This window comes from Agelaius phoeniceus, chromosome 37 (genome assembly GCF_051311805.1).
Source record: "Agelaius phoeniceus isolate bAgePho1 chromosome 37, bAgePho1.hap1, whole genome shotgun sequence".
Classification (NCBI taxonomy): Eukaryota; Metazoa; Chordata; class Aves; order Passeriformes; family Icteridae; genus Agelaius; species Agelaius phoeniceus.
The window spans coordinates 487618-511152 of NC_135302.1; the positions used below are offsets into that span (position 1 = coordinate 487618).

Consider the following 23535-nt stretch of genomic DNA (forward strand, 5'->3'; position numbering starts at 1 on the left):
GGCGGTCACTCCGTGTCCATCTCAGTGGTCACTCTGTGTCCATCTCAGTGGTCACTCCGTGTCCATCTGGTCACTCAGTGTCCATCTGGGGTGGTCACTCAGTGTCCCTCTGGGGTGGTCACTCCGTGTCCATCTCGGTGGTCACTCAGTGGTCACTCCGTGTCCATCTCAGTGGTCACTCCGTGTCCATTTGTCCAGTTCTCCCTGACCCAGTTCTCCCATGAGATCCGGGACCATTTCGACTTCAGCGCCTTCCGGAAGCTTCCGGAGCCCCGGCGGCTGCTCCAGAGCGTCCGGCAGCTGTCCGGAGCCACGCGCACGGCCACGGCCATCCGCCACGTCCTGTGAGTGACCGCTGAGTGACCACTGACCATTGACCATTGACCCTGCTGGCCATTGACCCCACTGACCATTGACACCACTGACCGCTCCCCTGGCCATTGTCCGGCAGCTGTCCGGAGCCACGCGCACGGCCACGGCCATCCGCCACGTCCTGTGAGTGACCAATGAGTGACCACTGACCACACTGACCACACTGACCATTGACACCACTGACCGCTCCCCTGGCCATTGTCCGGCAGCTGTCCGGAGCCACGCGCACGGCCACGGCCATCCGCCACGTCCTGTGAGTGACCAATGAGTGACCACTGACCACACTGACCACACTGACCATTGACACCACTGACCGCTCCCCTGGCCATTGTCCGGCAGCTGTCCGGAGCCACGCGCACGGCCACGGCCATCCGCCACATCCTGTGAGTGACCACTGAGTGACCACTGACCACACTGACCACACTGACCATTGACACCACTGACCGCTCCCCTGGCCATTGTCCGGCAGCTGTCCGGAGCCACGCGCACGGCCACGGCCATCCGCCACGTCCTGTGAGTGACCACTGACCGCTGAGTGACCACTGACCATTGACCCTGCTGGCCATTGACCCCACTGACCCCACTGACCGCTCCCCTGGCCATTGTCCGGCAGCTGTCCGGAGCCACGCGCACGGCCACGGCCATCCGCCATGTCCTGTGAGTGACCACTGAGTGACCACTGACCACTGACCACTGACCCTGCTGGCCATTGACCCCACTAACCACACTGACCCCACTGACCGCTCCCCTGGCCATTGTCCGGCAGCTGTCCGGAGCCACGCGCACGGCCACGGCCATCCGCCACGTCCTGTGAGTGACCACTGACCACACTGACCACACTGACCATTGACACCACTGACCGCTCCCCTGGCCATTGTCCGGCAGCTGTCCGGAGCCACGCGCACGGCCACGGCCATCCGCCATGTCCTGTGAGTGACCGCTGAGTGACCACTGACCACTGACCACTGACCATTAACCCCACTGACCCCACTGACCATTGTCCGGCAGCTGTCCGGAGCCACGCGCACGGCCACGGCCATCCGCCACGTCCTGTGAGTGACCACTGACCGCTGAGTGACCACTGACCATTAACCCTACTGACCAATGGCCATTGACCACACTGACCCCACTGACCGCTCCCCTGGCCATTGTCCGGCCGCTGTCCGGAGCCACGCGCACGGCCACGGCCATCCGCCACGTCCTGTGAGTGACCACTGAGTGACCGCTGACCATTAACCCCACTGACCCCACTGACCATTGTCCGGCCGCTGTCCGGAGCCACGCGCACGGCCACGGCCATCCGCCACGTCCTGTGAGTGACCACTGAGTGACCACTGACCATTGACCATTGACCCTGCTGGCCATTGACCCCACTGACCCCACTGACCGCTCCCCTGGCCATTGTCCGGCAGCTGTCCGGAGCCACGCGCACGGCCACGGCCATCCGCCATGTCCTGTGAGTGACCAATGAGTGACCACTGACCATTAACCCTACTGACCAATGACCACTGACCACACTGACCCTGCTGACCACTGACCGCTCCCCTGGCCATTGTCCGGCAGCTGTCCGGAGCCACGCGCACGGCCACGGCCATCCGCCACGTCCTGTGAGTGACCAATGAGTGACCACTGACCACACTGACCATTGACCAATGACCACTGACCCTGCTGGCCCTGCTGACCCCACTGACCGCTCCCCTGGCCATTGTCCGGCAGCTGTCCGGAGCCACACGCACGGCCACGGCCATCCGCCATGTCCTGTGAGTGACCAATGAGTGACCACTGACCACTGACCATTAACCCTACTGACCACACTGACCACACTGACCACACTGACCACACTGACCATTGTCCGGCAGCTGTCCGGAGCCACGCGCACGGCCACGGCCATCCGCCACGTCCTGTGAGTGACCACTGAGTGACCACTGACCATTAACCCTACTGACCAATGACCACTGACCACACTGACCCTGCTGACCAATGACCGCTCCCCTGGCCATTGTCCGGCAGCTGTCCGGAGCCACGCGCACGGCCACGGCCATCCGCCACGTCCTGTGAGTGACCACTGACCGCTGAGTGACCACTGACCATTAACCCCACTGACCCCACTGACCCCACTGACCGCTCCCCTGGCCATGTCCGGCAGCTGTCCGGAGCCACGCGCACGGCCACGGCCATCCGCCATGTCCTGTGAGTGACCGCTGAGTGACCACTGACCACTGACCACTGACCATTAACCCCACTGACCCCACTGACCATTGTCCGGCAGCTGTCCGGAGCCACGCGCACGGCCACGGCCATCCGCCACGTCCTGTGAGTGACCACTGACCGCTGAGTGACCACTGACCATTAACCCTACTGACCAATGGCCATTGACCACACTGACCCCACTGACCGCTCCCCTGGCCATTGTCCGGCCGCTGTCCGGAGCCACGCGCACGGCCACGGCCATCCGCCACGTCCTGTGAGTGACCACTGAGTGACCGCTGACCATTAACCCCACTGACCCCACTGACCATTGTCCGGCCGCTGTCCGGAGCCACGCGCACGGCCACGGCCATCCGCCACGTCCTGTGAGTGACCACTGAGTGACCACTGACCATTGACCATTGACCCTGCTGGCCATTGACCCCACTGACCCCACTGACCGCTCCCCTGGCCATTGTCCGGCAGCTGTCCGGAGCCACGCGCACGGCCACGGCCATCCGCCATGTCCTGTGAGTGACCAATGAGTGACCACTGACCATTAACCCTACTGACCAATGACCACTGACCACACTGACCCTGCTGACCACTGACCGCTCCCCTGGCCATTGTCCGGCAGCTGTCCGGAGCCACGCGCACGGCCACGGCCATCCGCCACGTCCTGTGAGTGACCAATGAGTGACCACTGACCACACTGACCATTGACCAATGACCACTGACCCTGCTGGCCCTGCTGACCCCACTGACCGCTCCCCTGGCCATTGTCCGGCAGCTGTCCGGAGCCACACGCACGGCCACGGCCATCCGCCATGTCCTGTGAGTGACCAATGAGTGACCACTGACCACTGACCATTAACCCTACTGACCACACTGACCACACTGACCACACTGACCACACTGACCATTGTCCGGCAGCTGTCCGGAGCCACGCGCACGGCCACGGCCATCCGCCACGTCCTGTGAGTGACCACTGAGTGACCACTGACCATTAACCCTACTGACCAATGACCACTGACCACACTGACCCTGCTGACCAATGACCGCTCCCCTGGCCATTGTCCGGCAGCTGTCCGGAGCCACGCGCACGGCCACGGCCATCCGCCACGTCCTGTGAGTGACCACTGACCGCTGAGTGACCACTGACCATTAACCCCACTGACCCCACTGACCCCACTGACCGCTCCCCTGGCCATGTCCGGCAGCTGTCCGGAGCCACGCGCACGGCCACGGCCATCCGCCATGTCCTGTGAGTGACCGCTGAGTGACCACTGACCACACTGACCACACTGACCCCACTGACCCCACTGACCGCTCCCCTGGCCATTGTCCGGCAGCTGTCCGGAGCCACGCACACGGCCACGGCCATCCGCCACGTCCTGTGAGTGACCAATGAGTGACCACTGACCACACTGACCACACTGACCACACTGACCATTGACACCACTGACCGCTCCCCTGGCCATTGTCCGGCCGCTGTCCGGAGCCACGCGCACAGCCACGGCCATCCGCCACGTCCTGTGAGTGACCACTGACCGCTGAGTGACCACTGACCATTGACCCTGCTGGCCATTGACCCCACTGACCATTGACACCACTGACCGCTCCCCTGGCCATTGTCCGGCCGCTGTCCGGAGCCACGCGCACGGCCACGGCCATCCGCCACGTCCTGTGAGTGACCACTGAGTGACCACTGACCACTGACCACTGACCACTGACCATTAACCCCACTGACCCCACTGACCATTGTCCGGCAGCTGTCCGGAGCCACGCGCACGGCCACGGCCATCCGCCACGTCCTGTGAGTGACCACTGAGTGACCACTGACCATTAACCCCACTGACCGCTCCCCTGACCATTGTCCGGCAGCTGTCCGGAGCCACGCGCACGGCCACGGCCATCCGCCATGTCCTGTGAGTGACCACTGAGTGACCACTGACCATTGACCATTGACCCTGCTGGCCATTGACCCCACTGACCACTGACCCCACTGACCCCACTGACCACTGACCCTGCTGGCCACTGACCACTCCCCTGGCCAATGACCAATGACCGCTCCCCCGGCCATGTCCAACCCCACTGACCAATGAGCATTGACCACTGACCCCACTGACCACTGACCACTGACCAATGACCGCTGACCACTCCCCCAGCCACATCCAGCCCTCCTGACCACTGCCCTCCGGCCACACTGACCACTGACCATTCCCATGGCCACACCCAGCCCTGCTGACCACTGACCTCCAGCCACGCTGACCTCTGGCCACACTGACCGCACTGACCACACTGACCGCTGCCCTCCGGCCACACTGACCACACTGACCACACTGACCACTGCCCTCCGGCCACACTGACCACACTGACCGCTGCCCTCCAGCCACGCTGACCACACTGACCGCACTGACCGCTGCCCTCCGGCCACACTGACCACGCTGACCACTGCCCTCCAGCCACACTGACCACGCTGACCGCTGCCCTCCGGCCACACTGACCACACTGACCGCACTGACCGCTGCCCTCCGGCCACACTGACCACACTGACCGCACTGACCGCACTGACCACACTGACCGCTGCCCTCCGGCCACACTGACCGCGCTGACCACACTGACCACGCTGACCGCGCTGACCGCGCTGACCTCTGACCCCAGGACGGAGATGTTCGTGTCCGGCCGCGGGGCCCGGCCGCACGCCCGGCGCATCCTGATCGTGGTCACCGACGGCGAGAAGTTCGATGACCCCCTGGACTACCCGGAGGTCATCCCGCTGGCCGAGAGGGCAAAGGTCACGCGCTACGCCATCGGGGTCAGTCCCACGGACGCACGGACGCGTCCGTCTGTCCATCCATCTCTCCTGTCCGTGTCCATCCGTCTGTCCATCCATCCTGTCCATCCGTCCTGTCCATGTCCATCCGTCTGTCCGTCTGTCCATTCATGTCCACCGTGTCCAGTTGTCCATCCATGCCCATCCATCCATGTCCACCATGTCCATCTGTCCATCCACCTCCTGTCCGTGTCCACCATGTCCATCTCCATCCATCCATGTCCATCCGTCTGTCCGTGTCCATCCCACCTGTCCATCCGTCCCACCTGTTCCACCTCACCTGTCCAACTCCATCCATCCATGCCCACCTCACCTGTCCATCTCACCTGTCCATCCATGTCCACCTGTCCGTCTGTCCCACCTGTCCATGCTCACCTGTCCACCTGCACCTCACCTGTCCATCCCACCTGTCCATGCCCACCTCACCTGTCCATGCCCACTTCACCTGTCCCTCTCCACCTCACCTGTCCATCTCCATCCATGCCCACCTCACCTGTCCACGCCCACCTGTCCATCCATGCTCACCTGTCCATGCCCACCTGTTCCATCTCACCTGTCCATCTCACCTGTCCACGCCCATCTCACCTGTCCATGCTCACCTGTCCATGCTCACCTGTCCATGCCCACCTGTCCATGCCCACCTGTCCACCTCACCTGTCCATCCATGTCCACCTGTCCGTCTCTCCCACCTGTCCACGCCCACCTGTCCATCCATGCTCACCTGTCCATGCCCACCTGTTCCATCTCACCTGTCCATCTCACCTGTCCATGCCCACCTGTCCATCTCACCTGTGGCATGCGCAGGTGGGCGGGGCGTTCCTGAACCCCAGTGCGTTCCGGGAGCTGCAGGTGATCGCCTCCAGCCCCGCCCAGGATCACCTGTTCCGCGTCGACAACTTCCGGGCGCTGGACGGGATCCAGAGCCAGCTCCAGGAGAAGATCTTCGCCATCGAGGGTACCTGGGCACACCTGGGGGCACCTGGGCGCACCTGGAGACACCTGGGGACACCTGGGCACATCTGGGGACAGTTATAACACACCTGGGCACACCTGGGCACACCTGGGCACACCTGGGTGCACCTGGGCACACCTGAGATACACCTGGGAACACTTGGGATACACCTGGGCGCACCTGGGGGCACCTGGGATACACCTGAGATACATCTGGGGGGTACCTGGGGGCACCTGGGGGGTACCTGGGCACACCTGAGGGGTACCTGGGACGCACCTGGGTGCACCTGGGTGCACCTGGGGACACCTGGGGGCAGTTATAACACACCTGGGCACACCTGGGATACACCTGGGATACACCTGGGCGCACCTGGGGGGTACCTGAGATACACCTGGGATACACCTGGGCACACCTGGGGGTACCTGGGCACACCTGAGGGGTACCTGGGACACACCTGGGCGCACCTGGGCGCACCTGGGTGCACCTGGGGACACCTGGGGGCAGTTATAACACACCTGGGCACACCTGGGATACACCTGGGCACACCTGGGGGTACCTGGGGGGTACCTGGGAGCACCTCGGGGCACCTGGGCACACCTGGGGGTACCTGGGGGCACCTGGGATACACCTGAGATACACCTGGGGACACTTGGGATACACCTGGGGGGTACCTGGGACACACCTGGGGGATACCTGGGGGCACCTGGGCACACCTGGGGACAGTTATAACACACCTGGGAGCACCTCGGGGCACCTGGGGGTACCTGGGCACACCTGGGCACACCTGGGCACACCTGGGTTACACCTGGGGGTACCTGGGCGCACCTGGGGGGTACCTGAGATACACCTGGGATACACCTGGGCACACCTGGGGGTACCTGGGCACACCTGGGATACACCTGAGATACACCTGGGGGTACCTGGGATACACCTGGGGACACCTGGGGGGTACCCGGGGATGTTTTTTACACAGCTGGGGGGTACCTGGGCACACCTGGGGGTACCCGTGCCCTCACCTGTGCCCCGCCCGCTCTCACCTGCGCCAGGTACGCACTCGGTGCACGGCAGCTCCTTCCAGCTGGAGATGGCCCAGGAGGGGATGAGCGCCACCCTGAGCCCCGTGAGTGACCACAGAGTGACCACTGAGTGACCAACTGACCAACTGACCAATGAGTGACCAATGAGTGACCAACTGACCATAGAGTGACCAATGAGTGACCATGAGTGACCAATGAGTGACCACTGAGTGACCACTGAGTGACCACTGAGTGACCACTGACCAATGAGTGACCACTGAGTGACCATAGAGTGACCACTGAGTGACCACTGAGTGACCAATGAGTGACCACTGACCAACTGACCATAGAGTGACCATGAGTGACCAATGAGTGACCAACTGACCACTGACCACAAAGTGACCATGAGTGACCAACTGACCACAGAGTGACCAATGAGTGACCAATGAGTGACCACTGAGTGACCACTGAGTGACCATGAGTGACCACAGAGTGACCACTGAGTGACCACAGAGTGACCAATGAGTGACCAATGAGTGACCCGTGAGTGACCAATGAGTGACCAATGAGTGACCATGAGTGACCACTGAGTGACCACAGAGTGACCACTGAGTGACCACTGACCAATGAGTGACCACTGAGTGACCATTGAGTGACCACTGAGTGACCAACTGACCACTGAGTGACCAATGAGTGACCACTGAGTGACCAATGACTGACCAATGAGTGACCAATGAGTGACCACTGAGTGACCACAGAGTGACCAATGAGTGACCAATGAGTGACCAATGAGTGACCATGAGTGACCACTGAGTGACCACTGAGTGACCAATGAGTGACCACAGAGTGACCACTGAGTTACCATGAGTGACCATGAGTGACCATGAGTGACCATGAGTGACCAACTGACCACTGAGTGACCAACTGACCACTGAGTGACCACTGACTGACCAATGAGTGACCACAGAGTGACCAACTGACCAATGAGTGACCATGAGTGACCACTGAGTGACCACTGACCAACTGACCAACTGACTAATGAGTGACCAATGAGTGACCACTGAGTGACCACAGAGTGACCAATGAGTGACCAATGAGTGACCAATGAGTGACCACTGAGTGACCAATGAGTGACCAATGAGTGACCATGAGTGACCACTGAGTGACCAATGAGTGACCAGAGTGACCATGAGTGACCAATGAGTGACCCCTGAGTGACCAATGAGTGACCACTGAGTGACCATGAGTGACCATGAGTGACCAGAGTGACCAATGAGTGACCAATGAGTGACCACTGAGTGACCACTGAGTGACCAATGAGTGACCACTGAGTGACCAATGAGTGACCAATGAGTGACCACAGAGTGACCAATGAGTGACCAATGAGTGACCACTGACCACTGAGTGACCACTGACCAATGAGTGACCAATGAGTGACCAGCTGACCATAGAGTGACCACTGAGTGACCATGAGTGACCAGAGTGACCAATGAGTGACCAATGAGTGACCACAGAGTGACCATGAGTGACCACTGACCAACTGACCACTGAGTGACCACTGAGTGACCACTGAGTGACCACTGACCATAGAGTGACCAATGAGTGACCAGAGTGACCAATGAGTGACCATGAGTGACCACTGAGTGACCACTGAGTGACCAATGAGTGACCACAGAGTGACCACTGAGTGACCACAGAGTGACCAATGAGTGACCAATGAGTGACCATGAGTGACCAATGAGTGACCAATGAGTGACCACTGAGTGACCAATGAGTGACCACTGTGACCATGAGTGACCACTGAGTGACCACTGAATGACCATGAGTGACCAATGAGTGACCACTGACCACTGACCACTGAGTGACCACTGACCACAGAGTGACCATGAGTGACCAATGAGTGACCAATGAGTGACCACAGAGTGACCATGAGTGACCACAGAGTGACCAATGAGTGACCACTGAGTGACCATGAGTGACCACTGAGTGACCAATGGGTGACCACTGAGTGACCAATGAGTGACCACTGAGTGACCACTGAGTGACCAATGAGTGACCAACTGACCAACTGACCATAGAGTGACCAGAGTGACCAACTGACCACAGAGTGACCATGAGTGACCAATGAGTGACCAACTGACCACTGACCACAGAGTGACCACTGAGTGACCAATGAGTGACCAATGAGTGACCACTGAGTGACCACTGACCAATGAGTGACCAGAGTGACCAATGAGTGACCACTGAGTGACCACTGACCACAGAGTGACCATGAGTGGCCAATGAGTGACCAACTGACCACTGACCAACTGACCATAGAGTGACCACTGACCACTGAGTGACCAATGAGTGACCATGACTGACCCTTGACTGACCCCTCGGTGACCCCGGGTGACCCCTGGGTGACCCCTCGGTGACCCCGGGTGACCCCTGGCCCCTCCCCAGGCGGGCCCGGTCCTGGGCGCTGTCGGGGCTTTTGATTGGTCGGGAGGAGCCTTCGTCTACAGCGGGGGAGGGGCGGCGCCCGCCTTCCTCAACGGCTCCGCCCCCAGCCCGGGCACACCTGGGCCACACCCGGGCACACCTGAGGGCGAGGACGCCAGGGACGCTTACCTGGGTAAGGGGAAACGCCCCCAAAAAATGACCCAAAAATGGCCAAAAATGACCCGAAAATGACCCGAAAATTCCCTCAAAAATGACCTGAAATTCCCCCAAAAATGACTCGAAAATGCCCAAAAATGGCCCAAAAATGGCCCGAAAATGACCCCAAAATTGACCAAAAAATGCCCTAAAAATGACCCCAAAATGACCCCAAAAATGACCTGAAAATGGCCAAAATTGACCCAAAAATGACCAAAAAATGCCCTAAAAATGACCCGAAAATGACTCTAAAAATGACCTGAAAATGGCCCGAAAATGACCCCAAAAAATGTCCCCAAAAATGCCCTAAAAATGACCCAAAAATGACCCCAAAAATGACCCAAAAATGACCCAAAAAATGACCCCAAAAATGACCCGAAAATGACCCCAAAAATGACCCAAAAATGACCCAAAAATCAAAAAAAAAAAAGACCCAAAAATGACCCAAAAATTCCCCCCAAAAATGACCCAAAATTCCCCCCAAAAATGCCCCAAAAATGACCCGAAAATTCCCCCAAAAATGACCCAAAAATTCCCCTGAAAATTCCCCCAAAAAAAGACCCAAAAATACCCCCAAAAATGACCCCAAATTGCCCCAAAAATTCATCTGAAACTCCCCCAAAATTTACCCGAAAATCCCCCAAAAATTCCCCCAAAAATCCTCGAAATAATTTACCTGAAACGCCCCCAAAAATGACCCGAAATTCCCCCAAAAATGCCCCAAAGATGACCCAAAAATCTCCCAAAAATTTCACCTGAAAATCCTCAAAATAATTTACCTGAAATGCCCCAAAATTTACCCGAAATTCCCCCAAAAATGACCCAAAAATCCCCAAAAAATGACCCAAAAATCCCCCAAAAATGACCCAAAAATCCCCAAAAAATGACCCGAAAATGACCCCAAAATTTACCTGAAATTCCCCCAAAAATTCACCTGAAAATCCTCAAAATCATTTACCTGAAATGCCCCCAAAATTCACCTGAAATTCCCCAAAATTTATCCAAAATGCCCCAAAATATCCCCGAAAATGCCCCCAAAAATTCACCCGAAAATCCTCGAAATAATTTACCTGAAATGCCCCAAAATTTACCTGAAATTCCCCCCAAAATGACCCAAAAATCCCCAAAAAATGACCTGAAAATCCCCAAAAAATGACCTGAAAATCCCCAAAAAATGACCTGAAAATGACCCGAAAATGACCCAAATTTTACCCAAAAATGCCCCAAAAATTCACCCAAAAATCCTCGAAATAATTTACCTGAAATGCCCCCAAATTTTACCCGAAACGACCCAAATCTCCCCAAATCCCCCCAAATCTCCCCCTCTCACCTGCGCAGGTTACTCGGCCACGCCCCTGAGGCTGGGGCGCACCTGGGGCCTGGCCCTGGGAGCTCCCAGGTGGGGCCACCTGGGCAAGGTCCTGGTGCTGCGGAAGGGAAACACCTGGGAGGCGATGGGGGAGGCCATGGGGACACAGGTGAGAGGGGACACACCTGGGACACACCTGGGGGGACACCTGGGACACACCTGGGCAGGTGAGGGACACACCTGGGAGGCGATGGGGGAGGCCACGGGGACACAGGTGAGAGGGGACACACCTGGGACACACCTGGGACACACCTGGGACAGGTGAGGGAAACACCTGGGAGGCGATGGGGGAGGCCATGGGGACACAGGTGAGAGACACACCTGGACAGGTGAGGGACACACCTGGGACACACCTGGGGAACACCTGGGAAACACCTGGGAGGCGATGGGGGAGGCCACGGGGACACAGGTGAGGGGTGGGGACACCTGGACAGGTGAGAGGGGACACACCTGGGACACACCTGGGACACACCTGGACAGGTGAGGGAAACACCTGGGAGGTGCTGGGGGAGGCCATGGGGACACAGGTGAGAGGGGACACCTGGACAGGTGAGAGGGGACACACCTGGGACACACCTGGGAGGTGATGGGGGAGGCCACGGGGACACAGGTGAGAGGGGACACCTGGACAGGTGAGAGGGGACACACCTGGGACACACCTGGGAGGTGATGGGGGAGGCCATGGGGACACAGGTGAGGGGTGGGGACACCTGGACAGGTGAGGGAAACACCTGGGAAACACCTGGGAAACACCTGGGAGGCGATGGGGGAGGCCACGGGGACACAGGTGAGGGGTGGGGACACCTGGGGGGACACCTGGGCAGGTGAGGGACACACCTGGGAAACACCTGGGACACACCTGGGACACACCTGGGAGGCGATGGGGGAGGCCACGGGGACACAGGTGAGGGACACACCTGGGCAGGTGAGGGGGGACACAGGTGAGGGATGGGGACACACCTGGACAGGTGAGGGAGGGACACAGGTGAGGGACACACCTGGGACACACCTGGGACACACCTGGGACACACCTGGGAGGTGATGGGGGAGGCCATGGGGACACAGGTGAGGGATGGGGACACCTGGACAGGTGAGGGACACACCTGGGACACACCTGGGACACACCTGGGAAACACCTGGGAGGTGATGGGGGAGGCCATGGGGACACAGGTGAGGGACACACCTGGACAGGTGAGGGGGGACACAGGTGAGGGGTGGGACACACCTGGGGGGACACACCTGGACAGGTGAGGGACACCTGGGACACACCTGGGACACACCTGGGACACACCTGGGACACACCTGGGAGGTGATGGGGGAGGCCATGGGCACACAGGTGAGAGGGGACACACCTGGACAGGTGAGGGACACACCTGGGACACACCTGGGACACACCTGGGACAGGTGAGGGGTGGGGACACACCTGGGGACACCTGGGAGGCTCTGGGGGAGGCCACGGGGACACAGGTGAGGGACACCTGGACAGGTGAGGGACACCTGGGACACACCTGGGACACACCTGGGGAACACCTGGGAGGTGATGGGGGAGGCCATGGGGACACAGGTGAGGGACACACCTGGACAGGTGAGGGGGGGCACAGGTGAGAGGGGGACACACCTGGACAGGTGAGGGACACCTGGGACACACCTGGGAGGTGATGGGGGAGGCCATGGGCACACAGGTGAGAGGGGACACCTGGGGCACACCTGGGACAGGTGAGGGATGGGACACACCTGGGACACACCTGGGACAGGTGAGGGGTGGGACACACCTGGACAGGGTCACCTGTCACACCTGAGGGGTCTCACCTGGGGACGGTCACACCTGGGACAGGTGAGGTCACCTGGGAGGGGCTCACCTGTCCCTCACCTGTGTCCCTCACCTGTGTCTCTCACCTGTCCCTCACCTGTCCCTCACCTGTCCCTCACCTGTCCCTCACCTGTGTCCCACCTGTGTCCCACCTGTGTCCCTCACCTGTCCCTCACCTGTGTCCCACCTGTCCCTCACCTGTCCCTCACCTGTGTCCCTCACCTGTGTCCCTCACCTGTGTCCCTCACCTGTCCCTCACCTGTGTCTCACCTGTCCCTCACCTGTCCCTCACCTGTGTCCCCCCTGTCTCTCACCTGTCCCTCACCTGTGTCCCACCTGTGTCCCCCCTGTGTCCCTCACCTGTCCCTCACCTGTCTCTCTCCTCAGGTGGGTTCCTATTTCGGGGCGTCCCTGCTGGCCCTGGAGCCGTGCCCAGGTGAGCCCCGCCCAGGTGAGCCCCGCCCAGGTGAGCCCCGCCCAGGTGAGCAGCCCCGCCCCCGCCCAGGTGAGCAGCCCCAGGTGCGGCTCCTGGTGGGGGCTCCCCTGTTCTACGGGGGGGGCAGCGGCGGCCGAGTTCACCTGTGCGAGATCCACGGACAGGTGAGCGCACCTGGGGGGGGGGGGGGGACAGACACACCTGGGGAGGGGGGGGACACACCTGGGGGGGGGAAGGGACACACCTGGACAGGTGAGAAATACCTGGGGAGGGGGGGGACAGACACACCTGGACAGGTGAGCACACCTGGGGGGAGACAGACACACCTGGGGAGGGGGAAGGGACACACCTGGACAGGTGAGAAATACCTGGGGAGGGACAGACACACCTGGACAGGTGGGACAGACACACCTGGGGGGGAGGGACACATCTGGGGAGGGTGGGGACACACCTGGACAGGTGAGCGCACCTGGGAGGGACAGACACACCTGGACAGGTGAGGGACAGACACACCTGGGGGGGGGGGGGGGGGGACAGACACACCTGGGGGCCTCAGCTGGCCCCCACCTGTGTCACCTGTCCCATCTCACCTGTGTGACCTCACCTGTGTCACCTGTGCCTCACCTGTGCCTCACCTGTCCCTCCTCACCTGTGTCACCTGTGTGACCTCACCTGGATCTCACCTGTCTGACCTCACCTGACCTCACCTGGATCTCACCTGTGTGACCTCACCTGTCCCTATCTCACCTGACCCTCACCTGTCCCACCTCACCTGTGTCACCTGTCTGACCTCACCTCACCTCACCTGTGTGACCTCACCTGATCCCATCTCACCTGTGTGACCTCACCTGGATCTCACCTGACCCCATCTCACCTGTCCAATCTCACCTGTCCCATCTCACCTGTGTGACCTCACCTGTCCCTATCTCACCTGACCCTCACCTGTCCCACCTCACCTGTGTCACCTGTCTGACCTCACCTCACCTCACCTGGATCTCACCTGACCCCATCTCACCTGTCCAATCTCACCTGTCCCCACCTCACCTGTGTGACCTCACCTGACCTCACCTGTGTGACCTCTCCTGTCTGACCTCCCCTGTCCCCACCTCACCTGTCCCTCACCTGTGTGACCTCACCTGGATCTCACCTGTCCAATCTCACCTGTGTGACCTCACCTGGATCTCCCCTGTCTGACCTCACCTGTCCCTATCTCACCTGACCCTCACCTGTCCCACCTCACCTGTGTCACCTGTCTGACCTCACCTGACCTCACCTGTCTGACCTCACCTGTCCCTATCTCACCTGACCCTCACCTGGATCCCACCTCACCCGTGTGACCTCACCTGACCCCATCTCACCTGTGTCACCTGTCTGACCTCACCTGACCCTCACCTGTGTGACCTCACCTGGATCTCACCTGGATCTCACCTGTCTGACCTCACCTGACCCCATCTCACCTGGATCTCACCTGACCATCACCTGTCCCACCTCACCTGTCCAATCTCACCTGTGTGACCTCACCTGACCCCATCTCACCTGTGTCACCTGTGTGACCTCACCTGTCCAATCTCACCTGTCTGACCTCACCTGACCTCACCTGGATCTCACCTGTCCAACCTCACCTGTCCAATCTCACCTGTCCTCACTTGCCTGGTCTCACCTGTCCCCATCTCACCTGTCCGGTGTCCCCTGTCCCCACAGGTGCCTCACCTGTCCAATCTCACCTGGATCTCACCTGTCCAATCTCACCTGTCCAATCTCACCTGTCCCATCTCACCTGTCCCCATCTCACCTGTCCCATCTCACCTGTCCAATCTCACCTGTCCTCACCTGTCCAATCTCACCTGTTTCTCACTGCTCACCTGTCCAGTCTCACCTGTCCCCATCTCCCCTGTCCCCACAGGTGCCTCACCTGTCCCAATCTCACCTGTCCAATCTCACCTGTCCCATCTCACCTGTCCCATCTCCCCTGTCCCCGCAGGTGCCTCACCTGTCTGGTCTCACCTGTCCCAATCTCACCTGTCCAATCTCACCTGTCCAATCTCACCTGTCCCTCACCTGTCCAATCTCACCTGTCCAATCTCACCTGTCCTCACCTGTCCAATCTCACCTGTCCCAATCTCACCTGTCCAATCTCACCTGTCCAATCTCACCTGTCCCATCTCACGTGTCCCTCACCTGTCCAATCTCACCTGTCCCATCTCCCCTGTCCCCACAGGTGCCTCACCTGCGCTGTCCCCGCTCCCTGCGGGGCTCACCTGGGCAGCCCCTGGGGCGCTTCGGGGCCAGCCTGGCTCACCTGGCGCAGGTGGGCGGGGCCGGGTGCGCCCAGGTGGCCGTGGGGGCGCCCCTGGAGGACGAGGGGCGGGGCGCGGTTTACCTGTTCAGGAGCACACCTGGGGGCCTCAGCGAGCGCGGGCAGGTGAGGGCACACCTGGGCACACCTGGGGACACCTGGGGACATCTGGGGGGGACCTGGGACAGGTGAGGGCACACCTGGGGACACACCTGGGGAGTACCTGGGACACACCTGGGGCAGGTGAGGGCACACCTGGGACACCTGGGGGGTACCTGGGGGGTACCTGGGACACACCTGGGGCAGGTGAGGGCACACCTGGGGACACCTGGGACACACCTGGAGGGTACCTGGGACACCTGAGCACACCTGGGATACACCTGGGGACACGTGGGGACACCTGGGGCAGGTGAGGGGACAGCTGGGGACACCTGGGACACACCTGGACACACCTGGGGGGTACCGGGGACAGGTGAGGGCACACCTGGGGCAGGTGAGGGCACACCTGGGATACACCTGGGGACATCTGGGGACACCTGGGGGCGTCAGCGAGCGCGGGCAGGTGAGGGCACACCTGGGGACACCTGTGGTCACCTGGGCACACCTGAGGACATCTGGGGACATCTGGGGGGGACCTGGGACAGGTGAGGGCACACCTGGGGACACCTGGGGACAGGTGAGGGGACACACCTGGAGGGTACCTGGGACACCTGAGCACACCTGGGACACACATGGGGACACCTGGGGGGTACCTGGGACAGGTGAGGGCACACCTGGGACACACCTGGGGGGTACCTGGGACACACCTGGGACAGGTGAGGGGACACCTGGGCACACCTGGGGCACACCTGGGGGAGGAGGGGACACACCTGGGCACACCTGGGATACACATGGGCACACCTGGGCACACCTGGGGCAGGTGAGGGCACACCTGGGGACACCTGGGGGGTACCTGGGACACACCTGGGGACACACCTGGGACATACCTGGGACAGGTGAGGGCACACCCAGGATCACCTGGGGACACCTGGGACACACTTGGGCACACCTGGGGGGTACCTGGGACAGGTGAGGGCACACCTGGGGGGCACCTGGGGACACCTGGGGCAGTGAGGGGGTTGAGGGCTCACCTGGGACACACCTGGGACACACCTGGGGACACCTGGGGACACCTGGACACACCTGGGGACACCTGGGGACACCTGGGGACGCCTGGGACACACCTGGGACACACCTGGGACACACCTGGGACACACCTGGGGACACCTGGGAGGGGTTGAGGGCTCACCTGGGGGAAGTGGGGAGGGGGGGGGGTCTCACCTGTGTGACCTCACCTGTGTGACCTCACCTGTGTGACCTCACCTGTGACCTCACCTGTGTCTCACCTGTGTGACCTCACCTGTGACCTCACCTGTGTGACCTCACCTGTGTCTCACCTGTGTGACCTCACCTGTGACCTCACCTGTGTGACCTCACCTGTGTGACCTCACCTGTGTGACCTCACCTGTGACCTCACCTGTGTGACCTCACCTGTGTGACTTCACCTGTGTCTCACCTGTGTCTCACCTGTCCTTTCTCACCTGTGTGACCTCACCTGTGTGACCTCACCTGTGTGACCTCACCTGTGTCTCACCTGTGTGACCTCACCTGTCCTGTCTCACCTGTCCTGTGTCTCACCTGTGTGACCTCACCTGTGACCTCACCTGTGTGACCTCACCTGTGTGACCTCACCTGTGTGACCTCACCTGTGTGACCTCACCTGTGTCTCACCTGTCGTTTCTCACCTGTGTGACCTCACCTGTGTCTCACCTGTCCAACCTCACCTGTGTCTCACCTGTCCAACCTCACCTGTGTCTCACCTGTCCTCACCTGTCCCATCTCACCTGTCCTGTTTCTCACCTGTCTGTTCTCACCTGTGTCTCACCTGTCGTTTCTCACCTGTCCTCACCTGTCCGGTGTCTCACCTGTCTGTTCTCACCTGTCCTCACCTGTCCCATCTCACCTGTCCGTTCTCACCTGTCCGGTGTCCCCAGCGCATCCCGGGCTCCCGGTTCCCGTCCCAGCCCCGTTTCTTCGGCCAATCGCTGAGCGGGGGGCGGGACCTGAGCGGGGACGACCTCCCCGACCTGGCCGTGGGCGCGCAGGGACAGGTGCTGCTGCTCAGGTGAGTGCAGGTAACCCAAAATCACCCAAAATTCACCCAAAAATACCCAAAAAAACACCTGGGCCAGGTGCTGCTGCTCAGGTGAGTGCAGGTAACCCAAAAATACCCAAAAATCACCCCAAAAATACCCAAAAACACCTGGGCCAGGTGCTGCTGCTCAGGTGAGTGCAGGTAACCCAAAAATACCCAAAATCACCTGAAATCCACCCAAAAAAACACCCAAAACTCACCTGGGACAGGTGCTGCTGCTCAGGTGAGTGCAGGTAACCCAAAAATACCCAAAATCCACCCAAAATTACCCCAAAAACACCTGAAACACACCTGGGACAGGTGCTGCTGCTCAGGTGAGTGCAGGTAACCCAAAATCACCCAAAATCACCCAAAATCCACCCAAAATCCACCCAAAAATCCACCCAAAACTCACCTGAAACTCACCTGGGCCAGGTGCTGCTGCTCAGGTGAGTGCAGGGGACCCAAAGTCACCCAAAATTCACCCAAAAATACCCAAAAAACACCTGAAACACACCTGGGCCAGGTGCTGCTGCTCAGGTGAGTGCAGGTGACCCAAAACCCCAAAAATCACCTGAAATCCACCCAAAAAAACACCCAAAACTCACCTGGGCCAGGTGCTGCTGCTCAGGTGAGTGCAGGTAACCCGAAAACACCTGAAACTGCCCCAAAATCACCCAAAATCCACCCAAAATCACACCTGGGCCAGGTGCTGCTGCTCAGGTGAGTGCAGGTAACCCAAAAACCCCAAAAATCACCTGAAACTGCCCCAAAATCACCCAAAATCCACCCAAAATTACCCCAAAAACACCTGAAACACACCTGGGCCAGGTGCTGCTGCTCAGGTGAGTGCAGGTAACCCAAAAATACCCAAAATCCACCCAAAATCACACCTGGGCCAGGTGCTGCTGCTCAGGTGAGTGCAGGTAACCCAAAATCACCTGAAACTGCCCCAAAATCACCCAAAATCACCTGAAATCCACCCAAAACACACCTGGGCCAGGTGCTGCTGCTCAGGTGAGTGCAGGTAACCCAAAAATACCCAAAATTCACCCAAAATCACACCTGGGACAGGGGCTGCTGCTCAGGTGAGTGCAGGGGACCCAAAAATACCAAAATCCACCCAAAATTACCCAAAATCCACCCAAAAAAACACCTGGGCCAGGTGCTGCTGCTCAGGTGAGTGCAGGGGACCCAAAACCACCCAAAATGCACCCAAAAATACCCAAAAAACCACCTGAAACTCACACCTGGGCCAGGTGACCAAAATCACCTGAAACTGCCCCAAAATCACCCAAAAATACCCAAAATCCGCCCAAAATCACCTGAGACTCACCTGGGCCAGGTGCAGCTGCTCAGGTGAGTGCAGGGGACCCAAAATCACCTGAAACTGCCCCAAAATCACCCAAAATCCACCCAAAAATACCCCAAAACACCTGAAACACACCTGGGACAGGTGCTGCTGCTCAGGTGAGTGCAGGGGACCCAAAATCACCCAAAATTCACCCAAAATTACCCAAAATCCACCCAAAACTCACCTGGGCCAGCTGTGACCCCAGGTGTGACCCCAGGTGTGACCCCAGGTGACCCCGGGTGTGACCCCAGGTGTGACCCCAGGTGACCCCAGCTGTGACCCCAGGTGTGACCCCAGGTGACCCCAGGTGACCCCAGGTGACCCCAGGTGTGACCCCAGGTGTGACCCCTCCCCCCCCCCAGCTGTGACCCCAGGTGACCCCAGCTGTGACCCCAGGTGTGACCCCAGGTGTGACCCCAGGTGACCCCGGGTGTGACCCCAGGTGACCCCAGGTGTGACCCCAGGTGACCCCAGCTGTGGCCCCTCCCCCCCAGGTCGCCGCCGCTGCTCGGGGTCAGGCTCCAGGTGACCTTTGACCCCCAGGTGATCCCGGCCCGGGAGTGCCCGGAGGGGGCGGAGCTTCGGGACCGGCTGGGCGTGGCCCGGCTCTGCTTCCGGGTCAGCAAGGACACGCCCGACTCCTTCGGTGAGACCCCCAAAATTCACCCCAAATTCACCCCAAAATCCACCCCAAATTCACCCCAAATTCACACCTGAACCCCCAAAATTCACCCCAAATTCACCCCAAAATCCACCCCAAATTCACCCCAAAATCCACCCCAAATCCACCCCAAATTCACCCCAAATTCACACCCGACTCCTTCGGTGAGACCCCCAAAATTCACACCTGGACCCCCAAAATCCACCCCAAAAATCACCTGAACCCCCAAAATCCACGCCCGACTCCTTCGGTGAGACCCCCAAAATTCACCCCAAATTCACCCCAAAAATCACACCTGAACCCCCCAAATTCACACCAAATTCACCCCAAAATCCACCCCAAATTCACCCCAAAATCCACCCCAAATCCACGCCCGACTCCTTCGGTGAGACCCCCAAAATTCACACCTGGAATCCCAAAATTCACCCCAAAATTCACACCTGGACCCCCAAAATTCACCCCAAATCCACACCCGACTCCTTCGGTGAGACCCCCAAAATTCACCCCAAATTCACCCCAAATTCACCCCAAAATTCACCCCAAAAACCTCACCTGGACCCCAAAATCCACACCTGAGACCCAAAATTCACACCTGAACCCCAAATTCACCCCAAAATCCACCCCAAAATCCACCCCTGGACCCCAAAATCCACCCCAAATCCACACCTGAGCCTCACCTGAACCCCCAAATCCACCCCAAATCCACGCCCGACTCCTTCGGTGAGACCTGGACCCAAAATCCACCCCAAAATTCACACCTGGACCCCAAAAACCTCACCTGAACCCCCAAAATCCACACCCAACTCCTTCGGTGAGACCTGGACCCAAAATCCACACCTGAGCCCCAAAATTCACCCCAAAATTCACACCTGGACCCCAAAAACCTCACCTGAACCTCACCTGAACCCCCAAAATCCACACCTGAGCCCCAAAATCCACCCCAAATCCACGCCCGACTCCTTCGGTGGGACCTGACCCAAAATTCACACCTGAGCCCCAAAATTCACCCCAAAATCCACGCCCGACTCCTTCGGTGAGACCTGGACCCCCAAAAACCTCACCTGAACCCCAAAATTCACACCTGAACCCCCAAAATTCACCCCAAATTCACACCTGACACCTTCGGTGAGACCTGGACCCCAAATTCACCCCAAAATTCACACCTGGACCCCAAAAACCTCACCTGAACCCCAAAATCCCCCTTTTTTCACCCAAATTTCACCCATTTTTTCCCAAATTTCCCCCCAAAAAATCCCCATTTTTTCATCCAATGCCTCCAAATTTTCCCCAATTTTCCCCCCAATTTTCCCCCCAAATTTCCACCCCAAATTCCCCCCCATTTTCCCTCCCAAAATTTCCCAATTTTCCCCCAATTTTCACCCAAATTCCCCCCCGAATTTCCCCCAATTTTTCCCCAATTTTTCCCCGATTTTCCCCCAATTTCTCCCCAATTTTCCCCCTAAAATTTCCCAATTTCCCCCCAAAATTTCCCCTAAATTTCCTCCCAAATCCCCCCAATTTTTCCCTCCAAAATTTCCCAATTTCTCCCAATTTTCCCCCCAATTTTCCCCCCAAATTTCCCCCAATTTTTCCCCCCAAAATTTCCCAATTTTCCCCCCCAATTTTCCCCCCAATTTTTCCCCCCAATTTCACCCCAATTTTCCCCCAATTTTCCCCAATTTTTTCCCCATTTTTTCCCCAATTTTCCCCCAATTTTCAACAAACTTTCACCAATTTTTCCCAATTTTTCCCCAATCTTCCCCCAAAATTTCCCCCAATTTTCAACAAATTTTCACCAATTTTTCACCCAATTTTCCCCCCAAAATTACCCAATTTCCCCCAAATTTTCTCCCCAACTTTCCCCAATTTTCCCCAATATTTTCCCCATTTTTTCCCCCAAATTTTCCCCTAAAATCCCCCCAATTTCCCACCAAAATTTCCCAATTTTTCCCCATTTTTTCACGAAATTTTCACCAATTGTCGCCCAATTTTCCCCAATTTTCGCCCAATTTTTCCCCAAATTTCCAATTTTCCCAAATTCCGGTTTTTTCTCCCCAAAAGGCTCCTCGGTTTCGGCCTCGCTGTGGTTCCGGGCTGAGCTGGATCCCGGCCACTTTCCCCAAAATTTCCCAAATTTTCCCCATTTTTTCACGAAATTTTCCCCAATTTTCGCCAATTTTCACCAAATTTTCCCCAAATTTTCCAATTTTTCCCCCAATTTTCCCCCCATATTTCACCTCAATTTTCACCAAATTTTCCCCAATTTTTCCCCAAATTTTCTCCCAAAATTCCCCAATTTTCCCCCAATTTTTCCCCCCAACTTTCCCCAATTTTCCCCAATATTTTCCCCAAATTTTCCCCCAATTTTCCCCCAAATTTTCCCCCTAAAATCCCCCCAATTTTTCCCCCAAAATTCCCCAATTTTTCCCCATTTTTTCACGAAATTTTCACCAATTTTCGCCCAATTTTCACCAAATTTTCCCCATTTTTCCCCAATTTTTCCCCAATTTTCCCAAATTCCGGTTTTTTCTCCCCAAAAGGTTCCTCGGTTTCGGCCTCGCTGTGGTTCCGGGCCGAGCTGGATCCCGGCCACTTCCCCAAAATTTCCCAAATTTTCCCCATTTTTTCACGAAATTTTCCCCAATTTTCCCCCAATTTTCGCCCAATTTCCCCCCAATTTTCCCCCAATTTTCACCCAAATTTTCCCCAAATTCCCCCCAATTTTTCCCCCAAAATTTCCCAATTTCTCCCCAATTTTCGCCCAATTTTCCCCCAATTTTTCCCCCAAAATTTCCCAATTTTCCCCCAACTTTCCCCCAAACTTTCCCCCAAAATTTCCAAATTTTTCCCAAATTTTTCCCAATTTTTCCCCAATTTTTCCCCCAAAATTTCCCCCAATTTTCACCAAATTTTCCCCAATTTTTCCCCAATTTTCCCCCAAATTTCCCCCCCAATTTTCCCCAATTTTCCCCCTAAAATCCCCAAATTTTCCCCCAAATTCCCCCAATTTTTCCCCCAAAATTCCCCAATTTTCACCCCAAATTTCCCCCCAAATTTTCCCCCTTTTCCCCCCAAATTTCCCCCAAATTTTTCCCCCTAAATTTCCCAATTTTCCCCCAAAATTTTCCCCAATTTCCCCAAATTTTCCCCCAATATTTCCCCCAATTTTCCCCCAAATTTCCCCCAATTTTCAACAAAATTTCACCAATTTTCCCCCCAATTTTCCCCCAAATTTCCCCCAATTTTCCCCCTAAAATCCCCCAATTTTTCCCCAAAAATTTCCCAATTTTTCCCCATTTTTTCACGAAATTTTCACCAATTTTCGCCCAAATTTTCCCCAATTTTTCCCCAATTTTCGCCCAATTTTCGCCCAATTTTCGCCCAAATTTCCCCAATTTTCCCCCAATTTTCCCAAATTCCGTTTTTTTCTCCC

The 23535-nt window shown here is 57.9% G+C and overlaps 1 protein-coding gene across 1 annotated transcript in view; it reads left to right on the forward strand.

The window, feature by feature from the left end:
* The window catches only part of LOC129134623 (integrin alpha-D-like), a 39615-nt gene that overhangs the window by 10976 nt on the left and 5104 nt on the right, over window positions 1-23535 (forward strand). The window contains exons 7-16 of the mRNA XM_077193287.1: window positions 199-344; window positions 5224-5377; window positions 6200-6350; window positions 7394-7467; window positions 9809-9980; window positions 11342-11481; window positions 13570-13782; window positions 15837-16040; window positions 17948-18078; window positions 19936-20087. Coding sequence (XP_077049402.1) covers window positions 199-344; window positions 5224-5377; window positions 6200-6350; window positions 7394-7467; window positions 9809-9980; window positions 11342-11481; window positions 13570-13782; window positions 15837-16040; window positions 17948-18078; window positions 19936-20087 — 1537 coding nt within the window. The remainder of the gene's footprint in view (window positions 1-198; window positions 345-5223; window positions 5378-6199; window positions 6351-7393; window positions 7468-9808; window positions 9981-11341; window positions 11482-13569; window positions 13783-15836; window positions 16041-17947; window positions 18079-19935; window positions 20088-23535) is intronic.